This window comes from Schistocerca piceifrons, chromosome 3 (assembly GCF_021461385.2).
Source record: "Schistocerca piceifrons isolate TAMUIC-IGC-003096 chromosome 3, iqSchPice1.1, whole genome shotgun sequence".
Taxonomy (NCBI): Eukaryota; Metazoa; Arthropoda; class Insecta; order Orthoptera; family Acrididae; genus Schistocerca; species Schistocerca piceifrons.
This window is the reverse complement of record NC_060140.1, coordinates 365,681,686-365,708,239: the sequence shown is the minus strand read 5'-3', so window position 1 is coordinate 365,708,239 and position 26,554 is coordinate 365,681,686. Positions and strand designations below refer to the sequence as shown.

The following is a 26,554-nucleotide window of genomic DNA, read 5'->3' as shown; positions in this document are numbered from 1 at the left end:
GTGTTGCGACGTAGCTAAGAGATTGCCTTTCTTGGTTATCATTCTTCTGACTTAATTGCTGGAGCTTGTCACAATTTTCTTTTGTGTGCTTATCTCTCCTACTTGGTATAGTATCATGGCAGTCATTCAGTGACGTCATGACAAATTTCCCGTCATGAAAATTTCCAATAACTGATTCTGAGGAACTCGACTATGTTTCCTGTCTGTTAACGATTACAGAAAATATTTTTGTTTCGTAACCCATATATTTTCCCTGTAAACCTACGATGAAACTATATATGTATATATTTTTTGCGAAAAAATGAGGGAGACCATGACATATGCTGATTCTTCTTATGTTGCAACCTGTTGCTCAACGTTTATGGGTAAAACTAAATTATGCTGGATATATTGGCTACAGTGCTGTATAAATATCTGGTGTGCTTTTGTGGCGTTTCATTGCAAACACTAACTTTCCAGGATTCCCTAATGCAGGTAATAATGTGCATATTATAGTTTTTTTTTAAAAAACACGGGCTTTAGTTTATTGGTAGATAAAAAAGGGAACGAACTTAACCAAATGTCGAAAGACCTACAGATTTCATTCTCTGCGGCTTCTAAGGGTCCAGATTCAGCATGTTTTAAAGACCCCACGAAGAAAGCGTCTCTTTTGCGTCATCTATAGAAGGTTTGTGATTAAGAAATTCAGAACTGGTGTAACAAGTTGTACGGAAACTGACACAATTTTGTTAGTAAAGTAGGGTAGAACTTTGACGAAACTGTAAATTAAAATGGCGTAGTTGAAGTTAATATTTTATTTTTAACCAATTTCTGGAACTTTATAACTTTATCTCATTCGTGAAATATTTCAGAAGATTCAGAAACAGAATTAATCAGAAGGGCCCTACACTAGGAAGATGTCACAGTCTTTTTTAATGAGTGTAAGTAAATATTTCTCCATGCCGATCTTCAGTACATGTTTCGAATCAGTGCCGAATGGATCTATCCCTTCGCTGTATCTGTAAGAGATTGTATCAAACAGCTCAAAGTCGATGCACTGTTGTTGTCACTGTACCTAACAATAACTTAGGATGGTTTTACACCTTATCAACTACATAAAAGATACAAAAACACAAGTCTTAATCTTCATGGTATTAGAGGACAGCAGTATTGTGGCGTTTGTTCAAATAAGAGAGACAACTGAGATTGACGTCGCCTGCAGTATGCATTTGGAGATTTTTAAATGTTTTGTTACCTGTTTTAATTAAAAATACTTACAAAATAGGTAACAGATTACTAGAAGTCAGTTTATTTATACAAGAGGATAACAGTTAAACTATAAAGGGCAAAATTAGAATGCAAGTTCCAGCTCTGAGACTGTGAATGTTTGCACTACGGAGCTAACGCCTGAAGTCGTTGGAGATCTCGTTGCAACCACCGTTTCTCTCATTGCAGGTCACGTCGTACGTAACGCTGGAAAGGAAATGTCAGGAATTAATGACATTATAATAATTTACAGAAAGGGAATGAAATATAACGCTAAGTACACCTGCCGAGTCAGTACGGCGTGAGTTTATTCCTTTCTGTCACCCTGGCACACCACCATCATTGTATCAAAAAACGACGTGACGCAGTTTTTGCCTTCGGATTATCAATGGAAGACATAAAAAGGAAATAGTTTGTTATTATGGGATTAGAGGAGATCTGGGTGGGCGGTATAGGGAGGCTGGTTCAAACAGGATAAATGTGTGAGATATCAGATTTCCATGTTAAGATCTTTAAATATTTTTATTACAAGCACTTACAACATAGATAACTGCATACTAGGTGACAGTCCATCCCAACATGAGTATCATAATTAAAAAGAAAAGAAAAACAAAATCATAAACCAAGTTCCATCTCTGAGAATGTGACTGTTTGTACGGCGGAGTTAGTGTACGATGGTCTGCGAGATGCCGTTGCAAGCACCTTTTCGGTCATCGCAGTCCAGAACGCTGGAAAAGAAACGTTCATAAAAATTTATGGGAAGGGAACACACTGCAATACAAAAGTCTTCTTCTAATACATAGTACTTCCTTTTTTATAAGAAATTACTAAAAGCAATTAGTCAGTAGTTATACGATGGTCAGTATGTGTCCCTTGATCGGTCCATGTAAATATCAATTTCAACTCGTCATTTATAAGACGCACTGATTCCAGTACCATAAACGGTTCATAGTTGTCATTCTCCTGATAAGCAACAGTTTGCTTTGTTGTCGTTTACATGTTAGTTTCTGTATCTAATTATTAGAGCTCGTTGGCATGGTTACGTGTTACACGGTGGCGAGGAGTAATGGAAGAGACGCCCATTGTATCAATTTTTGTGTTTCCTATCTGGAGACACCAGTGTTATATTACCTTGACGCAGAACTCCCGTCTCTGAGCACAGAAAATCAGTGTGAATGCGTAATACTATAGACTGCATCGTCCGCACAGTTCTCCGGAAGTTGTCCACAGTTCTCTATGTCGTAAGGGATTATTTACTTATTTCTGGCTATGAAGCTTATGTCATTTACTGTAAAGTTATTTGAAGCACAGAACTATCAGTCCAGCACAGTATTACAATATTTCATTACAGGACGACTATATAGTCACAATAATTCGTTCCTTTACATAATTTACGAATGTCACAATCTGTATAGTGTTTTTACTCCTGTAACTTAAAATAGAAAATCTAGTGCTTCAGATAACTGCCCTGTATTTTTACTGTGTATATGCTGTAGGAAATTGAAAGACATATGCGACGTTGTCAATACTTATGTGTGTGTCTCTGTAGCCAAAATAGACCAAATGTGGTACGACGTCGAGTGGTGACGTAACTACTCGTAGGCAATACTTCACTTCAGATACACAGTAACTGATGTAAAAATGCATTTCGCTTTAGACGTAGCAGTACGTGCCCTTGTACATTTTATAGGAAAAAATCAGTTGCAGACATGCACACTACATTATTTGATGTTGCACTTTAGGAACAGGTGGTCAGCTTTCTGAATGTGTTGGAGATTGATGGATCGCTGTGGGGATAGGCGATTCTGAGGCTGCCTTACAAGAGACGTTCATAATCCACCTTCTGCCAGTACGTGCACCGTGGCGAGTACGTGCGGTGTGGCGCGAGCTATGGACGCAAGGTACTTAACTGCTTACACTCTATAGAGTACTGCAGGGTTACGCCTTACAAGCGTGTACGATCATATGATGATTCATTTGCTACAGTCACCAACTTTCTTATATCCTACAGAAATTTTCAAGTGATTTCTTCATCAAAATGTGAATAATTTTGCAACGCAAACAAATTTGAGTTATATTTTATTTGTGCTGGTTTTAACAGTGGAAATAGTCGCACCTGGGACTATAATAACCAATGTGCGATTACTGTTACGTCCCGCCGACGAAGATTTCAAGGAAATTATGGAGTGGTATCGTCTCGCTATCGTCTGCTACCAACAGGCGTGAATGGTGTAGCTTACCGTTTGTTTGTGCATATCACACTTGCAAAACTACTAGGTGCAGAATCGCTTGCTGTGCGCAGCTCTTTCCGATTCCAACATGATGGAATTCGTGCATATTTCCATTGTCGATGTGGAACACAGCCAACTATCGACTTTGAGGATAATTGGGTACGCCGAGCAGAGCTTGTTGGATTGCCACCGCGTTGACCTGATTTAACGCCTTTAATTCCGCGTCATTGGCGTTAGGATAACAATGGTGTGTCCATCGTTCGATGTCAGATCAAAACATAGATGCTAATTGCGCGAATCAATTTCATAGCATGGGATAGAATCACAACATGTCCGGATCAGAGCAGACGGTATGAACATTTACACTTGTTATCTGCAAGCTGCAATTGCTCTGTGATATTTACAAGTGCGAAATGTACGACTGCTTATATTCTTGCAAAACTATGAACACAATTAACCGTTGCCTCTACTTGCCGACGACTTTACTATACTGTTTTGGCTAAATCTGTCTTCAAAAGTACAAGAAGGTCAGAACTAATAAAAAAAGTAAAAAATAAAGAGGAAGAAAACTGTTGTTACATACAATGCCAGTAACATAGAAGAAGATGTATAGTGAAATTAAGATAAGTGTTCTACAATTAGGAAGCAGTACAATAATAATGAAGGTATTCGCAGCACCTTAGATAGGTTTCAGCATTACAGTGATTAGAAAAATGAGAAGGAATGTGTAATGTAAATAAAAATGTAACACGTAACCATGCCAAAGAGCTCTAATAAGTAGATTCAGAAACCAACATGTAAACGGCAACATAGCAAACAGTTGAATTATCAGAAGAATAACAACTATGAACTGCTTTTGGTACTATGGCGGCATGTAAGTTCCTGCTCCGACAAAAGATGTAACAAAATGAAACGCCTAAAACAGTTGTGGGTTTGATGATATTTATGTTAACATAATTAAAAGTTATTATTATTGATTTTCATTAATTAGTATGAACGAGGAAACAGAAGAATATCGTTTTGAATAAGGCACAGAATGAGTTAAGGAAGATTGAAGCTACCAACAGAGCAGTATTGAACTGAACCGGTAAATTAAGAAGGAAAAGTTAATGGTTTACGTCTTACTAATCAACTGTATGAGCTACAATAATGAAATACAAAATTTGTATAGTCTGAAGTGTTCGGCAAAGAAGGCAAGTAATAAAATCGTTTGCGGAAGTCCTAGACCCTTGTGTGGAAGCAAAACATTTATGTAGGTAATACAAGTGTTGCTCTTCATCTAGCAGAATGCGTCATTCGTTAGTTTTGGTGTTGTGATAGCTTCATCTGATCACATACGCGAAGGGAATGTTCATAGCAGTGGTTGCCAGCGTTAAAGTAAATATATACACACTACTCACTAATTACATAAACTGAAATCAAAGGTATATCTAGTTACCTAATAAATATTTAATCCAGAATATTCAGTTCGTAAATGCAAATACGGCAACACGGTGGAAAATCAATAGAAGAATATAACTTCCTTAATTCTGGAGACTCAATGCTAACAGAGATCGAAAATTACGAATTCTGATATGTTATGTTTGACAGACATGTTATGGAGGTGTGTCTAATTAAGGGTGGAAATAAGAACATAATGAGGAAAACGCCAAGGCTACTAAATAAGTTCTAATGAACGTATGACTATAAATATGTTGTTTTTAGTTTTCTTGTGAAGAATATGCTCTCATTTCCTGGCAAAGTGTGGTACTATTCTCCATGATATGATGAAAAACATGGACTATCATACCCTTCATTAGCACGAGGGGAATGGTTTACCACGCGACTTACTTCTACATCTAGAACCACATTGAAGCGCGTGGCAGAGGGTCCGTACAACTGTACAAAATGTTAGGGTCTCTTTCCGTTACCTTCTCCTATGGACCGCGGAAAGAATAAATGCTTAAATATGACTTTCAGAGTTAGTCTAATTAGTCTAATATAGTCTTCAAGATCCCTATGGTTGCGATGCGTAGGGGCTATAGTATACTTCTAAATTTTTCACACCGGTTCTGTAAACTCTATAGGGGGCTTTCGCAGGGTAATGGGCGGCTATCTTCAAACGTCTGACAGTTCAGATTTTACAGAATATCGGTGACGCTTCCCAGATGGGAAACACAGGCGTTTTGTAAGAGGTCTCTTTGTAGAAAGATTGTATTTCCCCAGAATCCAAGCAACGAATCAAAGTCTGCCACCTGATCTACCTACAACTAAGCCTACGTATGCATTCTATTTCCTCTACCCACACACACTGTTACCCCAGGGGATCTGAATGAGTTAACTGACTCCAATTTTGACTCATTAATACTTTAGTTATAGGATACTATTCTACGTAACTGAAGTCTCACTTTCACATTTATGTTGCCTGTATTCGCACCACTTTTAAATCTTACCTCGATCTACCTCGACATTTGTGCAGATTTTTTCAGATATTACTTCGTTAGGAACAGGTGTCTGAGTTTACTATTAATGATGTCTGCCACGTCGTTAATATTCGACATGAAAAGCAACAGTCTCAGTACCCTGCCCTGGATCACGTCTGATGTTGTACTCCTACATGTCCCGATGACTCTCCATTCAAGATATTGCGCCGTGTCCTCACTAGCAAGACATTATTATTATTATTTGCGTTATCAGTCTTCTGACTGGTTTCATGCAGCCTGCCACGAATTCTTCTCCTGTGCCAACCTTTTCACCTCAGAGTGGCAATTGCAACCTACGTCCTCAATTATTTGCTACATGTATTCCAATTTTTGTCTTACTCTGCAGTTTTTACCCTCCATACCTCCCTCTAGTACAATGGAAGTTACGATGTGATGTCTCAGCAGATGTCCTACCATCCTGTCCCTTCTTCGAGTCAGTGTTTTCCGGAAATTCCTTCCCTTGTCGATTCTGTGGAGAACCTCCTCATTCCTTACCTTATCAGTGCACCTAATTTTCAACAATCGTCTGTAGCACTACATTTCAAATGCTTCGATTCTCTTCTGTCACGGTTTTCCTACAGTCCTTGTTTCAGTACTATACAATGCTGTGCTCAAAACGTATGTTCTCACAAATTTCTTCCTGAAATTAAGGGCTATCTTTGATGCTAGTAGACTTTCTTGCCTAGGAATGCCCTTTTTTGCCAGTGCTGGTCTGCTTTTTTGTCCTCCTTGCTCCCTCAATTATGGTTTAATTTGCTATGTAACAGAATTGCTTAACTTCGTCTGCTTCGTGTTCACCGATTCTGATGTAAGTTTCTCTCTTTTCTCATTTCTGCTGTTTTTCATTACTTTCTTCTTTCATCGATTTACTCTCAGTTCATATTCTGCACTCTTTGGGTTGTTCATTTCATTCAACAGATTCTGTAATTCTTCTTCGTTTTCACTGAGGATAGCAATGTTATCATAGAAAATCTTATCGCTGATATCCTTTCACCCTTAATTTTAATCCCACTCTTGAACCTTTCTTCTATTTCTGTCACTGCTTCTTCGATGTATAGACCAACAATAGCGTCGAAAGCCTACCTTCCAGTCTTACACCATTTTTAATCTGAGCACTTTGTCTGTGGTCTACCAGTCTTGTTATGCCGTCTTGATTCTTGCACACTTTGTATATTTCCCTGTAGCTTACCACTATTTTACATTGTTGAACGCTTTTTTCAGAAATTTCTACCACGTAAATTACCACCCATAAAAACTCGACAGCCCACAGCAAAGTTTCACTGCTGACGGACTTTCTTCTTATTTTCTGATTGGTGTATTCAACAGACAACCACCATATTGGGATTCCTACCAGGTATTATCTTCACCTAACTCACTCATATGCTAATTTTTGCAAGGGGCCTTATAGATTCCATGGGACTGGGGATTACTGGTGGTATGTTCTATGGGCCCCATGGTTCTTTCATGCAGCATCACAAATGAGGTGTATGCTCACTCGCTACAGGACACAATTTCTTACCTGACGAAAAAAGTATCTTTAGCCACACGGTCATATGGCTGCTACACAGTTGTTCCTAAGCTGAATTCGGCATTTCGGGGCAGATGCTTCTCGAGGCCCTTTTACGTGGTCGATGGATAGAATGAGGCTGTCCAATTGGCTGGTCCATTCTATCGTCCACCCGATCACGGGCCCACACGCGTTAGGTTTGAGTCTATGGAGTCGTGCTGAGGCATGTAGATTGTGAAAAAATCATTCAAGCTGTTTCCATTAGGATGTAGGCTGGTGCGTCTGCACGATTTCGTGTACGTAGATAGCTCGAAATTACTGAGTTTGTTATTTCCTTTCTGGGGGGGCCAAAGTCATATGGAACTTTTTGAGAGAAATTTCCGCCATTTGATTGTTAATTCGCTGACATTGTGCACAATACAGTATGGAATATTTAATGGCTAATATATTACTGTGACCTGCATTCATAACTTCTTTTCATCAACTGACACTGACGAATGTCAATGTCAGTGTAAGTGTCAGTGCCAGTTGATGAACAGAAGTGATGATTCTATTGTAGGTCGCAGAAATGGTTTTTCACTTGCACGGTGTGTCTTTGATATGTACTTGTATCTGTAATACAACTGGTCTATAAGACAGAAATATGTTTTTTTGATGATCTCACAGACAGGTCAGAAATTTTTAACATTTGAACATCAACTTGAGAACGGCTACAAATCCGAAATCATGATTGTGTAAGATAAATGAACAACTAACAGTCGAAAGGCGAAGTTTCTTAAAAAATGACAGCATATGACGTACATTAATTTACAACAGGGTGCTTCATACTGTGCATACAGTTGCTTTAATTGGGGACGCCTGCCTTTCTTGATATCATTTGATCTATTTGTTCTCTATGTTAGAGACAATCAATCTAAGTTTCTCCATAGACTATTATTCACCAGTTACTGTGCATGTCTGAAGTTAATAAAAGGAGACAAAGCTAAAATTTTAAAATATGAGACCATAATTTTGTGAATACGAAGATGGGATCAATAGGCTTTAAGTAAATTTTTCTAAATCGATTAGAAGGTGCACGAACAATCGTTTACACAGGGTAAGGAAGCAATAATTTCAAAGAACTCGGACTACGGTAAATTTTGTTTCCAAATAATAAAGCTTTGAGTAAGTGCTGGTACGAAGCACTAAAATGGTGAGCGGTACATGTTAAATCACTGCTCTGACAAAAAAGAAATCATTCGGAGAGCCATATGTTTAGAATGGTAACGAAATATAGGATTTACAGCACAATCTTTAATATAGTAGTGCTACAGTGATGTTGCAAACCCATGAGATGTGGTGGTGAAGACGACAGCCGTGGAAAAGATGTAGGCAGCTGTAACAAGTTGGATCATGTGTTTAAATGATGATGAGGCTGTTTGCCAAACGATAATAAATAATGTTAGACCTTAACCAAAATACCACAAACGAATGTTTGGGCCAAGCGTTCCGACTGTTCTTCCTATGAGAATGTAATCCAGTACAACGAAAAGTGGAAAACTCTACTAGTATCTCCCACTCATAGCATGGTGTGGGAGATGTTTTAGAGCAGGGAATGTGTACATCAGATGAAATTTGGCCCATGGTACACATGCCATCATCTCTCGCTGCGGAACACAAAAGGAACTTGATGTCTGACCATGTGCATCGCTTTGTTCCATTACGGCAATTTGTAGACGACCTATGACTGCAACATGACAATGCACCATCCTGTCGCTCTCGAATGCTTTGAGAAAGCACATGATGGGCGTGAGAATGCTACTACGAGCTTCTAGTTTACATGATCGTGATCCTATTGGGTACATATTAGACCCGTATGAAGCAAGGTGTTTACACCTTGGACCCAACTCCGACCAATTCTCGCGGTTGAGGGGTCATAGATACACCGCACAAAGAATTAGTCATCCACAGGAGATATCACGCTAGTATCGTAGTACACCACTTCTAGTGTTGATAGTGGCCTCGTTTAGTTGAGGATGGGAACGCACAAATGTCTTCAGGTGTGTCATATCCAGCTAAAGCCACTCATTGCTGGAATATTAACTGACATGTGTCACCCGCTGTTCGAAACAGTACTAGGTATTTTCCATGGGATTCAGGTCGGGTGACGTAGTTGGGCAGCTGAAGTGCTATAGGACGCGTAATAGTTCGTCAGACACGAACGTTGTGTGCAACCCTGTTCACACGGCAGTTGTCATTTTCGAAGACGGGAATGTTCACACCATACTCGTCATTCAGATGCAGAAGACGTAAACTAGGGGCTCGCAGTAGCAGATGCAGAAGACGTAAACTAGGGGCTCGTAGTATTCTGTAACGACAGGATGATGTCTTGTCATTTTGCAGTCACTGGTCGTCTAAACACTGCCGTAATCGAACAAAGCGGTGCACATGTTCAGACATCAGGTTCCATTTTCATCGCCGAGAATGCGACATAAACATCCCGGTTTATGTGAGCTTTACCAATAATGGATGAGTTGAATTCCTGGACTGTTTCTTTATAGCGTGTAGAATGAGACCCGCTTTACCGCTCACAACTGAAGGTGGTTTGTTTACGACACGATCAGTTTCGCGCTTATGTCCATCGTCAGGTAATTACTCATTCATTTTCATGTTTCTACATTCAGTGTTGGCGTTCACTATTTAAATAAAAGCCGCGCGGCGTAGCCGTGCGATCTGATGCCTCTTGCCGGCCGCTGTTCTAGGCACCTCAGTCCGGAACCGCGCTGCTGCTACGGTCGCAGGTTCGAATCCTGCCGCGGGCATGTATGTGTGTGATGTCCTTAGGTTAGTTAGGTTTAAGTAGTACTAAGTCTAGGGGACTGATGATCTCAGATGTTAAGTCCCATAGTGCTTAGAGCCAAGTTCAAAAATGGTTCAAATGGTTCTGAGCACTATGGGACTTAACATCAAACGTCATCAGTCCCCTAGAACTTAGAACTACTTGAACCTAACTAACCTAAGGACATCACACACATCCATGCCCGAGGCAGGACTGGAACCTGCGCACAGTTCAAGACTGAAGATGTTAAGTCCCATAGTGCTTAGAGGCATTTGAACCATTTGTGGCGTCTTGCCACAAATTTCCAATTTTTAAATAAAAGGGAAATTATGTGACATTTGCTTACTAGATCTAACTTAAATAATTGGAAGTGGCGAAGTGACATGTGCTGAAATATTTGTATACTTATATAGCTAGTGTGTCCAAATCGTAATTGCACATTGGTCACGTTTTTTTACACTGTATGAGAATCTAAATGTGTTTGTAAAAGAAAAGAAAAGACCTCCGACCGAACAGGCTACGATGGCCGAACGATACCAACCGGCCGCCGTGTCATCTTCAGCCCACAGGCGTTACTGGATGCGGTAATGGAGGGGCATGTGGTCAGCACACCGCTCTCCCGGCCTTTTTGTCAGTTTACGAGATCGGAGCAACTACTTCTCACTCTAGTAGTTCCTCAGTTTGCCTCACAAGGGCTGAGCGACACGCTTGCCAACAACACTCGGCAGACCAGATGGTCACCCACCCAAGTGCTAGCCCAGCCCGACAGCGCTTAACTTCGGTGATCTGACGGGAACCGGTGTTACCACTGCGGCAAGGCCGTCCGTTGTGCTTGCAAAAAAGATGACAAATGTGCAATTACGAACTGGATGCTCTAGCTAAATGCAAGTATACTAATATTATCAACACATGTCACTTCGCCACTTCCAATTTTTTCACTTGTGTCTATTTAGCCAATATAATGTAATTTGTCTTTTATTTAATCGGTGAACTTCAACAATGAAGGTAGAAACGTGAAGGTGAGGGTATAATGACCTGAAGGTGGGCACAAGCTCGAAAACGGTAAATAAATAAATCACCTTCAATTGAGACTGGTCCCAATTCATGGTACTGAAAGCACTCCCAAAATGTTATAGAGTTACTAAAATAGTCTCAATATATAGTGAGCTTTAGGGCTCACTGAGATGCTGGTGGACTTTGGACCTCGCACTATTTGAAAAGATGCAAGTTTACGACTTGTCGCACCATTCTAAACGAGCCCAGTCCATTACTTTCCACAGTAATCGTAGGTAGTTTGCGGCGTACCTAAGATGTGAATTTTATTTGCCACTGTGGACAATGGCCTTTTGCGACGTACTCGACATCAAATGTCCACCGCTTGCAGTTACCTTCGCAATGTTCACTCGGAATTTGTTTTGAGATGAACCTGACAGTAGCAATTCCGATCAATGTTCAGTTAACAGTGAACACCTCAAGATCCTGAAGAAGATCTCAGCAGAAGAGTCGCAACGTCGATCTTGTAGAAGAAATACGTCGCGACTTAACTGTCTACAGGATTCAACTTCTTCCTGGTTTGAGACCGAATGTCATTGGCAACGCGTGACACTTGCCACGGATGCCTGTACACTAGGATTTTTCTACGATGATTTTACATGGCTGTGAGTTGCACATTATTCTTTGTAGATACGTCAGACAGCCCTGATTGGTATACCAAACTCTCCAACAAATGGGGAACCTCTCGGGGTGATCATGGGAACTTCCAAACAGGGTAGCTCCTTCCTGCCATTCTGTTACATCTTGATTGTGACTTATGTTCCTATACTGACTCCATACAACTAATTTTCACATACACAACATCTCACTGCCATGTTAGGTCAAATGACCACCTGGTACAAGTTTTACATCATTTAATGTGTGTCTGCTCTTTGAATGGATGGATGGGTGGATAGGGTGGTTTTGGCGAACGACTTCAAGGTTTTATACGGTGACGTGATATCACGATGGCATTACAACGCTTTCGATGTCTCGTTGAGTCTATGTCACGATATGACTGCGTCAAGTTTCACTGAGTCATTTGTTCCTGAATGTGTAATATGTTACATGAACAGTAGACCTATAACATGAGTGTCGAATATTGTAATTTACTTGGATGTTTGGTACAGCAGTTGCGTACACAGTATTTGTCATTATCAAAAAAGTATCTGTAACGGTAAGCTCCGTAAGCAAAAATCACTTTGGCCTTGGTACTCACCTACCGCTAACATGTAGGCGAAAGCCACTTCACTACTTCCAGCCCTCGCTGTAAGACGCCAAAAAACTGACGAGGGAGGAAAGCGCCCAACTGTGCTGCTGGGGCGTAACTGAGAACTCTTCTAGCCAGCTTGAAACTATTCCCACCATTCAGCACACAGATCAAGGCATGTCACGAAAAAGAGAAAAAAAAGGTGAAGAATTCAAGAGGGCTGTTATCAGACGACAAGAAAAACATGAAGAAACAGTGATAGGGAAGCAATTGACAGAAGAACAACAATAACCACAAAAAAGGATAGGAAAGAAGTGGGAAGCAAACGAACAACAGAGAAGACCACTTCTGTGGAAGCAGATCTTCATTCAGATTTCATTCCACTTACTATTTGAATGGTAAGAAAGACTAAAAGTAACTCACTAGAGCAAAACACAGCACCAAGATTACAAATAAAAAAGTCGATAATCACGTAGAAAGCTCAAAAAGGCATTGCAGTAGGAACTAATGAAACTATATTGTGCTGATGATTTTTCTCTACCACATTCTGGTGTACGTTTTACGCACATTATTAGTTTCTGCAAACCAGTGGAAACATTGCCATCTATCAGAATAGTATACCCCTGAAAAATGTTTATTGACAAGAATATTACAAATGTTTGGAGAATAATTTTTAAGATAGTAAGTTTTTAAGTATGCTCGGAAACTCTACAGTAAGTAAATTTGTGGCACTTGTTTTATTTTAATTTCTGCATTTTTTTTAAATTTATACGTTTAAGGAGTTCTTGATATAAAACACATACATTAAATTAAACATGTAGATTTAAATAGATGTAAATGAATTCAGGGTGAGTCACTATCTGTTGCCACCTAGAATAACTCCGAAAGTATGATAGGAGCTGCATGGGCCAACCTGGGCCGTAATATGACGTTGGCTTTTTGTTGCTAGGTGGGGTCGCTTCGAAGATACGAAGGTCAACTTGTTTTTTTAAATGGTATGCTACAGTTTAATACGTATTTTCTGATAGCGGCTAGCGAGACAAATCCAATGATGTGTAACAGTAAGGTCTTTGAAGGTCAAAGAAGGTCGCAAAGGTGGCATGAACGTCCATTTGCAGAAGGTGTACCAAGTGATGACCACTGGTATCAATGCAGTGCTGCAATACTCTTATCATGGATTGAGTGATATTCCTTATCACATCCGTACTTATCGAAGCACATGCTCTGACAATTCTCTCTCGCATATCTTCAGGTGTAATTGGAACCTCTTTATAAATAATATCTTTTACGAATCCCCACAAGAAAAAAGCCAGAGGCGTCAAGTCTGGCGAATGACCTGGCCACGACACATTTCCTCCGCGTCCAATTAATCGATTTGGGAATTGTCTCTGCAACTCATTTCTAGCCATCAGTGTAAAATGTGCCGGGCACCCATCGTGTTGATACCACATTCTGTTCCTTGTCACTCGAAGTATTTCTTCCAATAACTGACCTAATGTTTCTTGCAGGAATGTGGTATACTTCGCCTACCATTAAGATTTCCTTCCATGAAATAGGGGCGTATAATTATGTCCTCCAGAATCCGACACCATACATTCACCAGCCACGGTTTTTGGTGTGCAACTTTCCGCAGCCAACATGGATTTTTAGTTGCCCAGTAAAGCACGTTATGCAAATAACATTTCCATGGTTCGTGAATGTAGTCTCGTCAGTAAATAAAATCAAGATAATAAATGTGTCATCCCTCTAAATCCCAAGTTCAGCCCATCGGAAGAATTCAGTGCGACTCATACAATCCGTACCAGTTAATTCTTGGCGGAGACTGATATGGTAAGGATGATATTTGTGGAGATGCAGAACACGAACAACACTACTCTGGCTCATGCCAGATTCCCTTGCGATTTGACGCGAACTAATACAAGGATCTCGAATCACAGTGGCAAGAGTACCAGTTTCCGTTTCCTCGTTGGTAGCTTTCCGACGCGTTAAAGATCCAGTTGCTCTCAATTTATTATACATATATTTAAATGTACCACGTGTAGGGCGAGTACGTTGAGGATATCTTTCAGCGTATAAGTCTCAAGCTCTCACTGAATTTCGTTGGCATTGTCAATAAGTGAGAAGCATATCGACTTGTTCTTCGAAGGAATACTTCATTCATACTCGCTTAATTCGACGATACTAGTGTTACCGTTGCTATTGGTGTTGTATTGCGAAACCGTAGAATGGTGTTTACATGTCAATGGCACGTTAGATGGATACGCCGTATTCTTCGAATATTTACTATTTGCACGATATGCAATTGTCAGAGCATGTGCTTAGATGAGTGCAGAAGTGATAAGGAATACCACTCAAACCTTGATAAGAAGATTGCAGCACTGCATTGATACCAACGGTCATCACTTTGAATATCTTCTGTAAATGAACGTTCATGCCACCTTTTTGACCTTCGTTGACCTCAAAGACCTTACTGTTACACATCATTGGATTCGTCTCGATAGCCGCTATCAGAAAATAAGTACAAAACTATAGCATCCAATTTTTAAAAAAACAAAGTTGACCTTCCTATCTCTGATGCGACCCCACCTAGCAACAAAAAAACCAACGTCATATTATGGACTCCGTTGCCCCATGAAGCATTTGTCCAACACACTTTTCAGCTGCTATCATACTTTCGGAGTTATTCTAGGTAGCCATAGTTAGTGACCCACCCTGTATATAAGCACCTGACGATATTGGTGCTATCAGCATTAAAATATGTTTACCATCAAAATTTAGAGAGCAAAAGAACTGTTTTTTCTTTACTACTGGTAAAGCAATCGAACCCATCAAAGAGTTCTCAAAAATGTTTACATCTTAATTAAACCTACAAGTGTGTGTGTGTGTGTGTGTGTGTGTGTGTGTGTGTGTGTGTGTGTGTGCGCGCGCGAGAGCCATTTTAAATAGACTAGTGTTTGTAAATTTACTTATCTGTGTGAAATGCAAAGCTGCGAAGAGCGAATACTATCTTGTCTCCATGCGCTATAATTCAGTAATCAAAAATGTGAGACATAACTTCACATAGGAGGCTAGCAACCATTCTAGTAAATATGCGTAGCTGAACTGCCTAGGTCGCGTAAGAAGTCATACAGCAGGTGAAGAATGACTTTGTAGATCACCAAGTACCCATGAAGCGTTTCGGAATTGTTTCCATCTGGCAACGTTCTTGTCCTTGTGCTACCTTTCCACTTGGATTTATGAAAATAGAAATAATTTCGAAACCTGCCATGTAAACTTTGTGATCAATAAAATTATTCTTCACCTGCTGTATGTCTTTTAATGCGATTCAGCCAGCTTAACTACAGACCTTCGCATATTCAATGATCATCATCATCGTCCACAACAACAGCAACAATAGTCGCAACTGGTCTGTCAGATCTAGGTTTTTTAATGTTTTCGTTAAATCGATGAAGGCGAAAGTAGGTGGGGCTGTTTTAAAAAGGACATGGCTGATTTTCCTCTCGTCATATCAGAGGTGGATCTCCAGTCGTTCTTCTATTTGCAAGATGTTCATCATTAACAACAACACCACAACCACCACCATCACCATCAGTCACCACCACCACCACCAACAACAACAACAAGAAGAAGATCACCAACAATGAAAAAGATGAAGGTTACCTCTTTGAGCTTTACAGCCACCCACTATCGTGAGAGCCCGCGAATTCAGAGATCGTCCTGTGGCGTGAGTGCAAAAAACAGGACAGTAGATCTTAAGTAATTTCAAGCCGTATTATTTTCCTCTCGTAAACAGCAACAACAAAACAAAACAAACGAAGACTTTCTATTCAGTCTGCACCATAAGAAGTACGGAATGAACTGTTTTATTCGAGAGAAAAACGTTCATTTGGTCGCAATAAAAAAATCTTTCCCTGACGCTCCTCAGGCGTGATTGCGTAGTTGAAGTGGTGAGGTGGAGTGGGCACGGCAAAGTGGGGGACGTGGAGGGGATGATTGATATGAATATCACAGACGGTCTCTCACGCCAACAGTGCAGCATCTCATTGCCGACGAACCGACAGTCGCTAGGTAGAAACGCACACCACAGCACGCAACGAAAGCAGTATGTCAGTACCGGAAGATATACTTAACACAGGCTGTTTCACAGTTTCTATTACTGGCTTCTACGGTTTACAGAGAGGAATTACTTAATAAAATTTTGATTAGGAATTGATTTCCGGAAAGGTACCTCATAGATACAACGTAAATTTGCAGATTAGAACGTTTTAAAATCTCCCGCTTCAGTGTACGCATACAAACTGAGATGAGAGTGCCGTCGTCATTCATTGTGATTGTGATATTACATAACATTTCGTCAGGCTAGAGGGGGACTGACTGTGGTACTCCGCGGTCGTGCCGCGCTCTCGACATAGAACGCCCTTCGTATTGTAGAAGAGAACCTAAAGACGAGTACTCGAAATATTGCAGGACACACAGGCCCGCTGTGTGTGCACCATAGGGATGGGTAAGGGGGTGGGGGACTTGAGACTTGAGACTTATTTTACATCCGAACGTTATATTTCCGGCCGTAGGTTCCTTGTCAAAACTTTATCTACTAAGTCCGCTCTACAAACATTTGTAGCCTGTAATAGGGATAGTGAAACATCCTTTACGTGCACCTATTTACAGACAATCAGTGTCTTCCAGTGACTTCCTCTATGAAAATAATTCTTTCTTTGGCTACTAATACGGCGTTTAATCTTCAGGGAAACCTTCACTTTAACTCCTGATACCCTGAAATTGGAACTTGTTCCGTTCTCACTTTGACATGATTGCTCTTTTTTTTGTGTGGATTGTGGAAAGGCCTGTCCAGCAAAGACGTGCAATACTATTGAAAACATGATGCACTGAGCGAAGTGCGGCAGTGGTACGACGAACTACTGTTAAATAATCGAGCGCTGGAAACAATAACCATTATAAAATGTCTAGGACTAAGTGCACGGAATGACTCATACTCGTAGCATTGTGACGACTACATGAAACTAGTTTGCCAGAAACGAGATTCCAGACAGACTCGTTGGAAGGATCCCAGGGAAATGTGATTCGCCAGGAAAGAGGAAGCCAAGAAGAGCTATTGTTTCATTCATTCCTGGGCATTGTTCGATAGTCTGGAAACCTCACAAAATAGGATTAATGACGGAGATAGAGAAAGGTCAAAGAAAAGCGATACATTTCGTCACGGGTCAGCAGGAGAGCGTCACAAATATTGTTATGCAGCCGTCGTGACAGGCGATAGAAGACAAGCCCACTGCATCGCGGAGGGGCGTACTATTTCTGAGTGCGTACTTTGTAAGAATGAAGTGCGTATTGATTGCTGTAATATACATTGACGGAAAAAATCCAACACCAAAAAATGATTAAGTAGAGTTATGAAATTCCTGCAGATTGGAAAACTGCAATTCTGTGCCCCATATTTAAGAAGAATGATCCACTAGTTTGTGATAACTACAGAGGAATTGCCTTACTAGATGTCACCTACAAAATCTTACCGAGCTGCCTATTAAACAGGCTGATACCAAAAACAGACGAACTGATTGGGGACTACCAATGCGGTTTCCACAGAAACAGATCCACATTAGATCACTTATTCACTCTAAGACAAGTAACTGAGAAGGCGTGGGAATTCAATGTAGATGTCCACATATTATTCGTAGATTTTAAAAAAGCCTATGATAGCATACACCGACAGACACTGCTAAATATAATGAAGGAATTTAAAATACCATCAAAATTAAACAGATTAGTTAAAATGTGTATAGGTGAAACTTGGTGTCGCATAAAGACACCGGTAGGAGAAACTGAAGATTTTAAGGTGTACACTGGACTGAGACAAGGGTATGCCATTTCACCTATTTTATTTAACCTTGTCCTAGAGAAGATCGATAGAGAATTTTCTAAAACCAGTCCATAAGGGATCCAGCTACAGCATGTGAACATTACAAGACTTGCCTATGCAGATGATGTAGCACTAATAAGTAGTTTCAAAAGAGAATTAATCAGAATGATGCAAAATTATTACAAAATTGCTGAGAAAAAAGGATTACATGTTAATGAAGAAAAGACAGAATACCTGCCCATAAATAAGAAAACCAGAAAAGATGCACGTCTGACTGTAAATGGATTCAATTTCAAGACTGTTGACCACTTCAAGTACCTAGGAAGTCTTTTTAGTAATAACAACAGAACTGATATAGAAATAGATGCTGGTATATCAACAACAAACAAGACACTTCTCAGTTTCTTCAAAATTCTAAGAAAAATATCACTTAGCAGTAACTTCAAAATCCGCTTATATTAATCGACCATTATGCCTGTGATGTTATATGGATGTGAAACATTAATATTTAGAAAGAAAGATGATAAAAGTCTGTTAATATTCGAAAGTACTAAGGAAAATTTTCGGACCTGTATACGACGAATATAACATGGAATGGAGAATAAGAAGAAATGAAGAATTAAGAGGGCTGTACAAACACCGTAACATCGTCGAAGTGCTCAAGAGGAGAAGGTTGAATTGGGCAGGCCATATAGCAAGAATGACAGAGAATAGACTACCTAGAATGGCATTCAGCAGAACAATAGATGGAATGAGAGGAAGAGGGAGTCCCAGAATCAGATGGCGGGACAACATTAGGGAGGACACAACTAGGATGAACAGCAACGGCAAGTGGACAAACAGCACATTGGACAGGCAGAAGTGGAAGAGGCTCATAGAGCAGGCGTATGGCCGATAAGGCCCTTGCCACATGCAAAGTAAAAGTAATGAAATTTCTGGCTATATCTGTCTAGCAATATATGAAGTGATTTACGTGGCAAGTCCACGTAAGCACGATAAAAGACAATGCAAATGTGACATGCTCATTCAGTAATAACAGCTGTAACCGAGAGGGTTTTTAATAAAAGCATGCAAACGTGAATGCATTGTGTCGTACAGGTGCCGGATGTCAGTTTGTCGGGTGAAGTCCCATGCCTTTCGCGCTTGGTCTGTCAGCACAGGGACGTTTAATGCTTATTGTGGATGACGCTGGAGTTAATGTCCGACGATGACCAATACGTGTTCGATTGTAGACAGATCTGATGATCGAGCAGACCAAGGCAACTTGGCATCACACTGTAGGGCATGCTGGATTACGACAGCAACATGTGGGCGTGCATTATGCTTCTGGAAAACACCTCTGCAATGCTGTTCATGAATGACAGCACAACTGGTCGGATCACCAGACTGATGTACAGCTTTGCAGGCAGGATGGGTGGGATAAACACGAGAGTGCTCCTGCTGTCGTACGAAATCGCTCCCCAGACCATAGCTCCAGGCGTAACTCCATTGTCTCTAGAACATAGACAGGTAGGTAGGAGGCGTTCAACTGGCCATCTTCTAACCAACACACGGCCCTCACTGCCACAGACGAAGAAGTAGCTTACATCAGGAAACTAAACAGGTCTCCTCCTTGCCCTCCAGTGGCTCTTACTTGACACCACTGACGTCGCGCCGGCCAGAGTGGCCGTGTGGTTCTAAGCGCTACGGTCGCAGGTTCGAATCCTGCCTCGGGCATGGATGTGTGTGATGTCCTTAGGTTAGTTAGGTTAAAGTAGTTCTAAGTTCTAGGCGACTGATGACCTCAGAAGTTAAGTCCCTTAGTGCTCAGAGCCACCACTGACGTCGCGAACGTCAGTTGTCTGGAGGTCAGTGGAATGTACGCTTCAAGACGTCTGTCACGGAGCTGTCCTTGAAGAAACCGATTTGTAACAGTTCGTTGTGTCACTGTGGTCCCAATTGCAGCTCAGATTGCTGCTGCAGACGGAATTCGATGTGCCACAGCCATATGCCGAACACAACAGTCTTTCCTTTTGGAGTGGCCGTCCGGAGCCCGGTCTTCTTGCGACCGTACATTCCTGTAATCACCGTTGCCAGCAACCATGTACAGTAGCAACATTCCTGGCAACTCTTTCTGCAATATCGTGGAAGGAACAGCCAGCTACTCGTAGCTCTATTGAACGACCTGGTTCAAAGTTAGTGAGCTGCATATGATGGAATCTTCGTTGTCTCGAAGGTACTCTTGACTACCATCAATTCACCACGTCCAACCTCAAAGGTGAATTACGTTCACTACTGATTTGTGCCCTCATGGTGGCGCTACCAGTGCTACTCTTATCAAATGGTTCAAATGGCTCTGAGCACTATGGGACTCAACTGCTGTGGTCATCAGTCCCCTAGAACTTAGAACTACTTAAACCTAACTAACCTTAGGACATAACACACACCCATGCCCGAGGCAGGATTCGAACCTGCGACCGTAGCAGCAGCGCGGCTCCGGACAGGAGCGCCTAGAACCGCACGGCCATCACGGCCGGCTTCTCTTATCCGCTGGTGCGAAGTTGGAAAAGACGTCATCTTTCAGATGTAAAAACACGCCTACCAACTTTCGTTTATCTCGCGCGACTTCTTCTTGGTACTGAGAATTTTTTCCCGTCAGTGTGCATCTTTCGAAATGAGAAGGCGGTAGATCAGAGAACCTAGAGGTTTCTTTCACCATCACAAATGGAATAGGAAAAGGGTGAATTTGTAGAAGTACCCGAAATACACTTCACACTTTATAAAGTGATTGTGGAGTAAAGATGCAGATAGAGTTGTAGACACTGGAGTGAACTGAATATTAGTCACAGAATAAGTTCGGAAATTGTAGTTGCATTGCTTGACAAATGTTGATGTAAGAGGGTATTTCGGAAAGTAAAGATACACCGTACGCCAGAGGAACAGAGGAGTTTTGGCGAGCAGGTTGGCAACACTGGTGTTAACTTTGAACCGTTAGCTTTCTCCTCGCGGTCGTTCGGCAGTTAAACGTTGCTTCTGGTTGGAGTAGGTCGTGTTCAAAATGGCTGCGCCCATTCAGAATCCCGCGAAATGCGAAGTGCGCTCCGTCATACGTTTTCTTCATGCAAAAGGTCAGCGACCAGTGGATATTCACAAAGAAATTGTTTCTGTTTATGGGAACATTATGAATGGACAAAATGTATCGAAATGGTGTCGTCATTTCTCTGAAGGTAGGACCGATGTTCATGACGAACAAATAACAGGTCGGCCACCTGTGATGCCCTTCTTTGGAGCGGAGGAAGCAATTCGAGCGAATAGACGTCTCACATTGAAAGAATTGCATCAGATCATACCGGACGTGTCAATGACAACTCTTTATGATGATGTGACTGTCCAGTTAGGGTACAGGAAATTGTGTGCGCGCTGGGTTCCAAAACTGTTAACGGAAGAACACAAAAAGAAAAGGATGGGCTTTGCACTCGACTTCGTCTCACGCTATGCTGAAGCAGGTGATGAGCTCCTTGATCACATTGTGACAGGTGACGAGACGTGGGTTTATCACCATACACCTGAATCCAAGCAACAATCAATGCAATGGCGCCATTCGAATTCACCAAAAGCCAAGAAATGCAAATCGTCGATTTCAGCGAAGAAAATCATGGCTTCTGTTATTTCGGACAGACAAGGCATTCTTCTGTTGGAATTTATGCCTCCTGGAACGACAGTTAATGCTGCCAGACTTTGAAACGTCTTCGAAGGGCAATTCAAAACAAACGTAGGGGAATGCTGACAAGTGGAGTCCGCTTGCTTCATGACAACGCTCAGCCTCACACGGCGCTCGTAACCAAAGCACTACTCAAACAATTCAAATGGGACGTATTGGACCATCCGCCATACAGCCCGGACCTTGCGCCCACCGACTTCCATGTCTTCCGTTACCTGAAGTCACATCTTGGTGGAAAATCATTCCACGACGATGAAGAGATCAAAGTTGAAGTTGAAATGTGGTTCCGACAACAGGCGGCAACCCTCTATGACTGTGAGATACAAACGCTTGTGCACCGACTTAACAAATGTTTGGATAACGGGGGTGATTATGTCGAAAAATAACAAATAATCCAGTTAATAAGATGTAACTGACGTTTTCTAAATAAATGTTCTATTTAAGGACTGCGAGCCATTGTATCTTTACTTTTCGAAATGCCCTCGTACTATTGGAATCGTACAAAACTCTTCCAATCTTGTTTGGGAGAACTATGTGTAATTTGTCGGTATTCTCTGAGAAGCTTATAAGTAAGAGTGTAAAAGTAGATGATTAGCAAGTATGACCTACACTGCAGGTTTCTTGAACACGATAGACCTCAGCAGGGCGGTGACCTCCGCTTCGCTGTAGCGGTGTCCGTGCTCGACATTGACGTGGCTATGGCTGTGACTGTGCTTCCTGGAACGGTGCTCACGCGATTCTGAGGAGTCGGAAGACTCTGAAGAGTCCGAAGAGTCGGAGGAGCTGCTGCCGGCGTTCGCACAGCAGGCCACCAACAGGACGAGACCGAAGACGAGAAGGGGCAGCGCAAGTCTCGATCGTGCCATGTTTGCGCGTCTGAGGCGATCGCGAGGTTCACTGGGTGACACCGGCTGGACAACGTGCCGTTATATAAGGACCAAGACAGGCGATAACGGACGTCTGAGCGTTGACTCTGGCGCCGTCAGCGTTATCTGCGGAGAAGGACAAAAGTAGCGGGACGTCTTTTTGCAGACGCTTCGCACGCATGCCAAACTCTGGTGGTGGGTGCTGTTATGCGCGGGTAGCTCATCAGTAGACCGGAGACGACAGTTAACGAGTTTTTGAAAATTAGCGCCAGAGTGTAAAATCTTTACAAATAAAAATATAAATGTTCGCTCTTGCAAAATCGCATATCTCTGAAAGTTCTTCACTGATTCCTTAAAATTCCGTCGCCACGTTGGATTCGCGTTGGGCGTGTTTTTTATAAACATACTATAGCGCCACATATACAGGGTGGTCCATTGATAGTGACCGGGCCAAATCTACATCTACATCTACATGATTACTCTGGAACTCACATTTGCTTGGCAGAGGGTTCATCGAGCCACAATCATACTATCTCCCTACCATTCCACTCCCGAACAGCGCGCGGGAAAAACGAACACCTAAACCTTTCTGTTCGAGCTCTGATTTCTCTTATTTTATTTTGATGATCATTCCTACCTATGTAGATTGGGCTCAACAAAATATTTTCGCATTCGGAAGAGAAAGTTGGTGACTGAAATTTCGTAAATAGATCTCGCCGCGACGAAAAACGTCTTTGCTTTAATGACTTCCATCCCAACTCGCGCATCATATCTGCCACACTCTCTCCCCTATTACGTGATAATACAAAGCGAGCTGCCCTTTTTTGCACCCTTTGTGTGCTCCGTCAATCCCACCTGGTAAGGATCCCACACTGCGCAGCAATATTCTAGCAGAGGACAAACGAGTGTAGTGTAAGCTGTCTCTTTAGTAGACTTGTTGCATCTTCTAAGTGTCCTGCCAATGAAACGCAACCTTTGGCTCGCCTTCCCCACAATATTATCTATGTGGTCTTTCCAACTGAAGTTGTTCGTAATTTTTACACCCAGGTACTTAGTTGAATTGACAGCCTTGAGAATTGTAATATTTATCGAGTAATCGAATTCCAACGGATTTCTTTTGGAACTCATGTGGATCACCTCACACTTTTAGTTGTTTAGCGTCAACTGCCACCCGCCACACCATACAGAAATCTTTTCTGATACTGGTCTTCGGATGACCTTACTAGACGGTAAATTACAGCATCATCTGCGAACAACCTAAGAGAACTGCTCAGATTATCACCCAGGTCATTTATATAGATCAGGAACAGCAGAGGTCCCAGGACGCTTCCCTGGGGAACACCTGATATCACTTCAGTTTTACTCGATGATTTGCCGTCTGTTACTACGAACTGCGACCTTCCTGGCAGGAATTCACGAATCCAGTCGCACAACTGAGACGATACCCCATAGGCCCGCAGCTTGATTAGAAGTCGCTTGTGAGGAACGGTGTCAAAAGCTTTCCGGAAATCTAGAAATATGGAATCAACTTGAGATCCCCTGTCGATAGCGGCCATTACTTCGTGCGAATAAAGAGCTAGCTGCGTCGCACAAGAACGATGTTTTCTGAAACCATGCTGATTACGTATCAATAGATCGTTCCCTTCGAGGTGAGTCATAATGTTTGAATACAGTATATGCTACAAAACCCTACTGAAAACCGACGTCAATGATATAGGTCTGTAGTTCCCGGGTTCGATTCCCGGCGGGGTCAGAGATTTTCTCTGCCTCGTGATGACTGAGTGTTGTGTGATGTCCTTAGGTTAGTTAGGTTTAAGTAGTTCTAAGTTCTAGGGGACTGATGACCATAGATGTTAACTCCCATAGTGCTAGGAGCCATTTGATATAGGTCTGTAGTTCGATGGATTACTCCTACTACCCTTCTTAAACACTGGTGCGACCTGCGCAATCTGTAGGTACAGATCTATCGGTGAGCGAGCGGTTGCATATGATTGTTAAGTAGGGAGCTATTGTATCAGCGTAATCTGAAAGGAATCTAATCGGTATACAACCTAGACCTGAAGACTTGCCCGTATCGAGCGATTTGAGTTGCTTCGCAACCCCTAAGGTATCTACTTCTAGGAAACTCATGCTAGCACCTGTTCGTGTTTCAAATTCTGGAATATTCTATTCGTCTTCCCTGGTGAAGGAATTTCGGAAAACTGCGTTCAATAACTCCGCTTTAGTGGCACAGTCGTCGGTAACAGTACCATCGGCACTGCGCAGCGATGGTATTGACTGCGTCTTGCCGCTTGTGTTCTTTACATACGACCAGAATTTCTTCGGATTTTCTACCAAATTTCGAGACAATGTTTCGTTGTGGAACCTATTAAAGGCATCTCGCATTGAATTCCGTGCCAGATTTCGCGCGTCTGTAAATTTAAGCCAATCGTCGGGATTTCACGTTCTTCTGAACTTCGCATGCTTTTTCCGTTGCCTCTGCAACAGCGTTTGGACCTGTTTTGTGTACAATGGCGGATCAGTTTCATCACTAACCAATTTATGAGGTTGGAATCTCTCAATTGCTGTTGCTACTATATCTTTGAATTTGAGCCACATCTCGTCTACATTTGCATTGTCAGTTCGGAAGGAATGGAGATTGTCTCTTAGGAAGGCTTCTAGTGACACTTTTCCGCTTTTTTAAATAAAATTATTTTGCGTTTGTTTCTGGTGGATTTGGAAGAAACGGTATTGAGCCTAGCTACAACGACCTTGTGATCACTAATCCCTGTATCAGTCATGATGCTCTCTATTAGCTCTGGATTGTTTGTGGCTAAGAGGTCAAGTGTGTTTTCGCAACCATTTGCAATTCGCGTGGGTTCGTGGACTAACTGCTCCAAATAATTTTCGGAGAAAGCGCTTAGGTCAATCTCGGAAGATGTTTTCTGCCTACCACCGGTTTTGAACAAGTATTTTTGCCAACATATGGAGGGAAGGTCGAAGTCCCCACCAACTATAACCGTATGAGTGGGGTATTTATTTGTTACGAGACTCAAATTTTCTCTGAACTGTTCAGCTACTATATCATCGGAGTCTGGGGGTCGGTAGAAGGAGCCAATTATTAACTTAGTTCGGCTGTTAAGTATAACCTCCACACATACCAATTCGCACGGAGTATCTACTTCGACTTCACTACAAGATAAACCACTACTGTCTGACACAAACACTCCACAACCTATTCTGCCCAATCTATATTTCCTGAACACCGTCTGAGACTTCGTAAAAATTTCTGCTGCCGGCGTTCGCACAGCAGGCCACCAACAGGACGAGGCCGAAGACGAGAATAAGCGTCAAATGAAAAAACTACAAAGAACGAAACTTGTCTAGCTTGAAGGGGGAAATCAGATGGCGCTATGGCTGGCCCGCTAGATGCCGCTGCCACAGGTCAAACGGATATCAACTGCGTTTTTTAAAAAATAGGAACCCCCATTTTTTATTACATATTCGTGTAGTACATAAAGAAATATGAATGTTTTAGTTAGACCACTTTTTTCGCTTTGTGGTAGATGGCGCTGTAATAGTCACAAGCGTATAAGTACGTGGTATCACATAACATTACGCCAGTACGG

The 26,554-nt window shown here is 41.7% G+C and overlaps 1 protein-coding gene and 1 pseudogene across 2 annotated transcripts; both read right to left on the bottom strand.

The window, feature by feature from the left end:
- Nucleotides 1-1,265: 1,265 nt before the first annotated feature.
- On the bottom strand, nt 1,266-22,995 carry LOC124788101. Of its 2 annotated transcripts, none has more exons than XM_047255217.1 (2): nt 22,690-22,995; nt 1,266-1,452 (listed from the first exon to the last, which is right to left on the bottom strand). In XM_047255217.1, exons 1-2 carry the CDS (start codon nt 22,944-22,946, stop codon nt 1,380-1,382), a joined length of 330 nt encoding a protein of 109 aa, XP_047111173.1. In that variant the 5' UTR covers nt 22,947-22,995; the 3' UTR covers nt 1,266-1,379. The 2 variants fall into 2 exon arrangements, with proteins under 2 accessions (XP_047111173.1, XP_047111174.1); XM_047255218.1 differs by lacking the exon at nt 1,266-1,452 and adding an exon at nt 1,749-1,973.
- Nucleotides 10,973-11,090, bottom strand: LOC124790781 (annotated as a pseudogene).
- Nucleotides 22,996-26,554: the final 3,559 nt, after the last annotated feature.

Excerpts from the sequence above, each read along its gene's own strand:
- LOC124788101 (XM_047255217.1), bottom strand. The coding sequence starts at position 22,946 with ATGGCACGATCGAGACTTGCGCTGCCCCTTCTCGTCTTCGGTCTCGTC. Across the intron at positions 1,453-22,689 it reads GTGTTCAAGAAACCTGCAGT|CGTTACGTACGACGTGACCT; the intron begins GTAGGTCATACT and ends TTTCCTTTCCAG.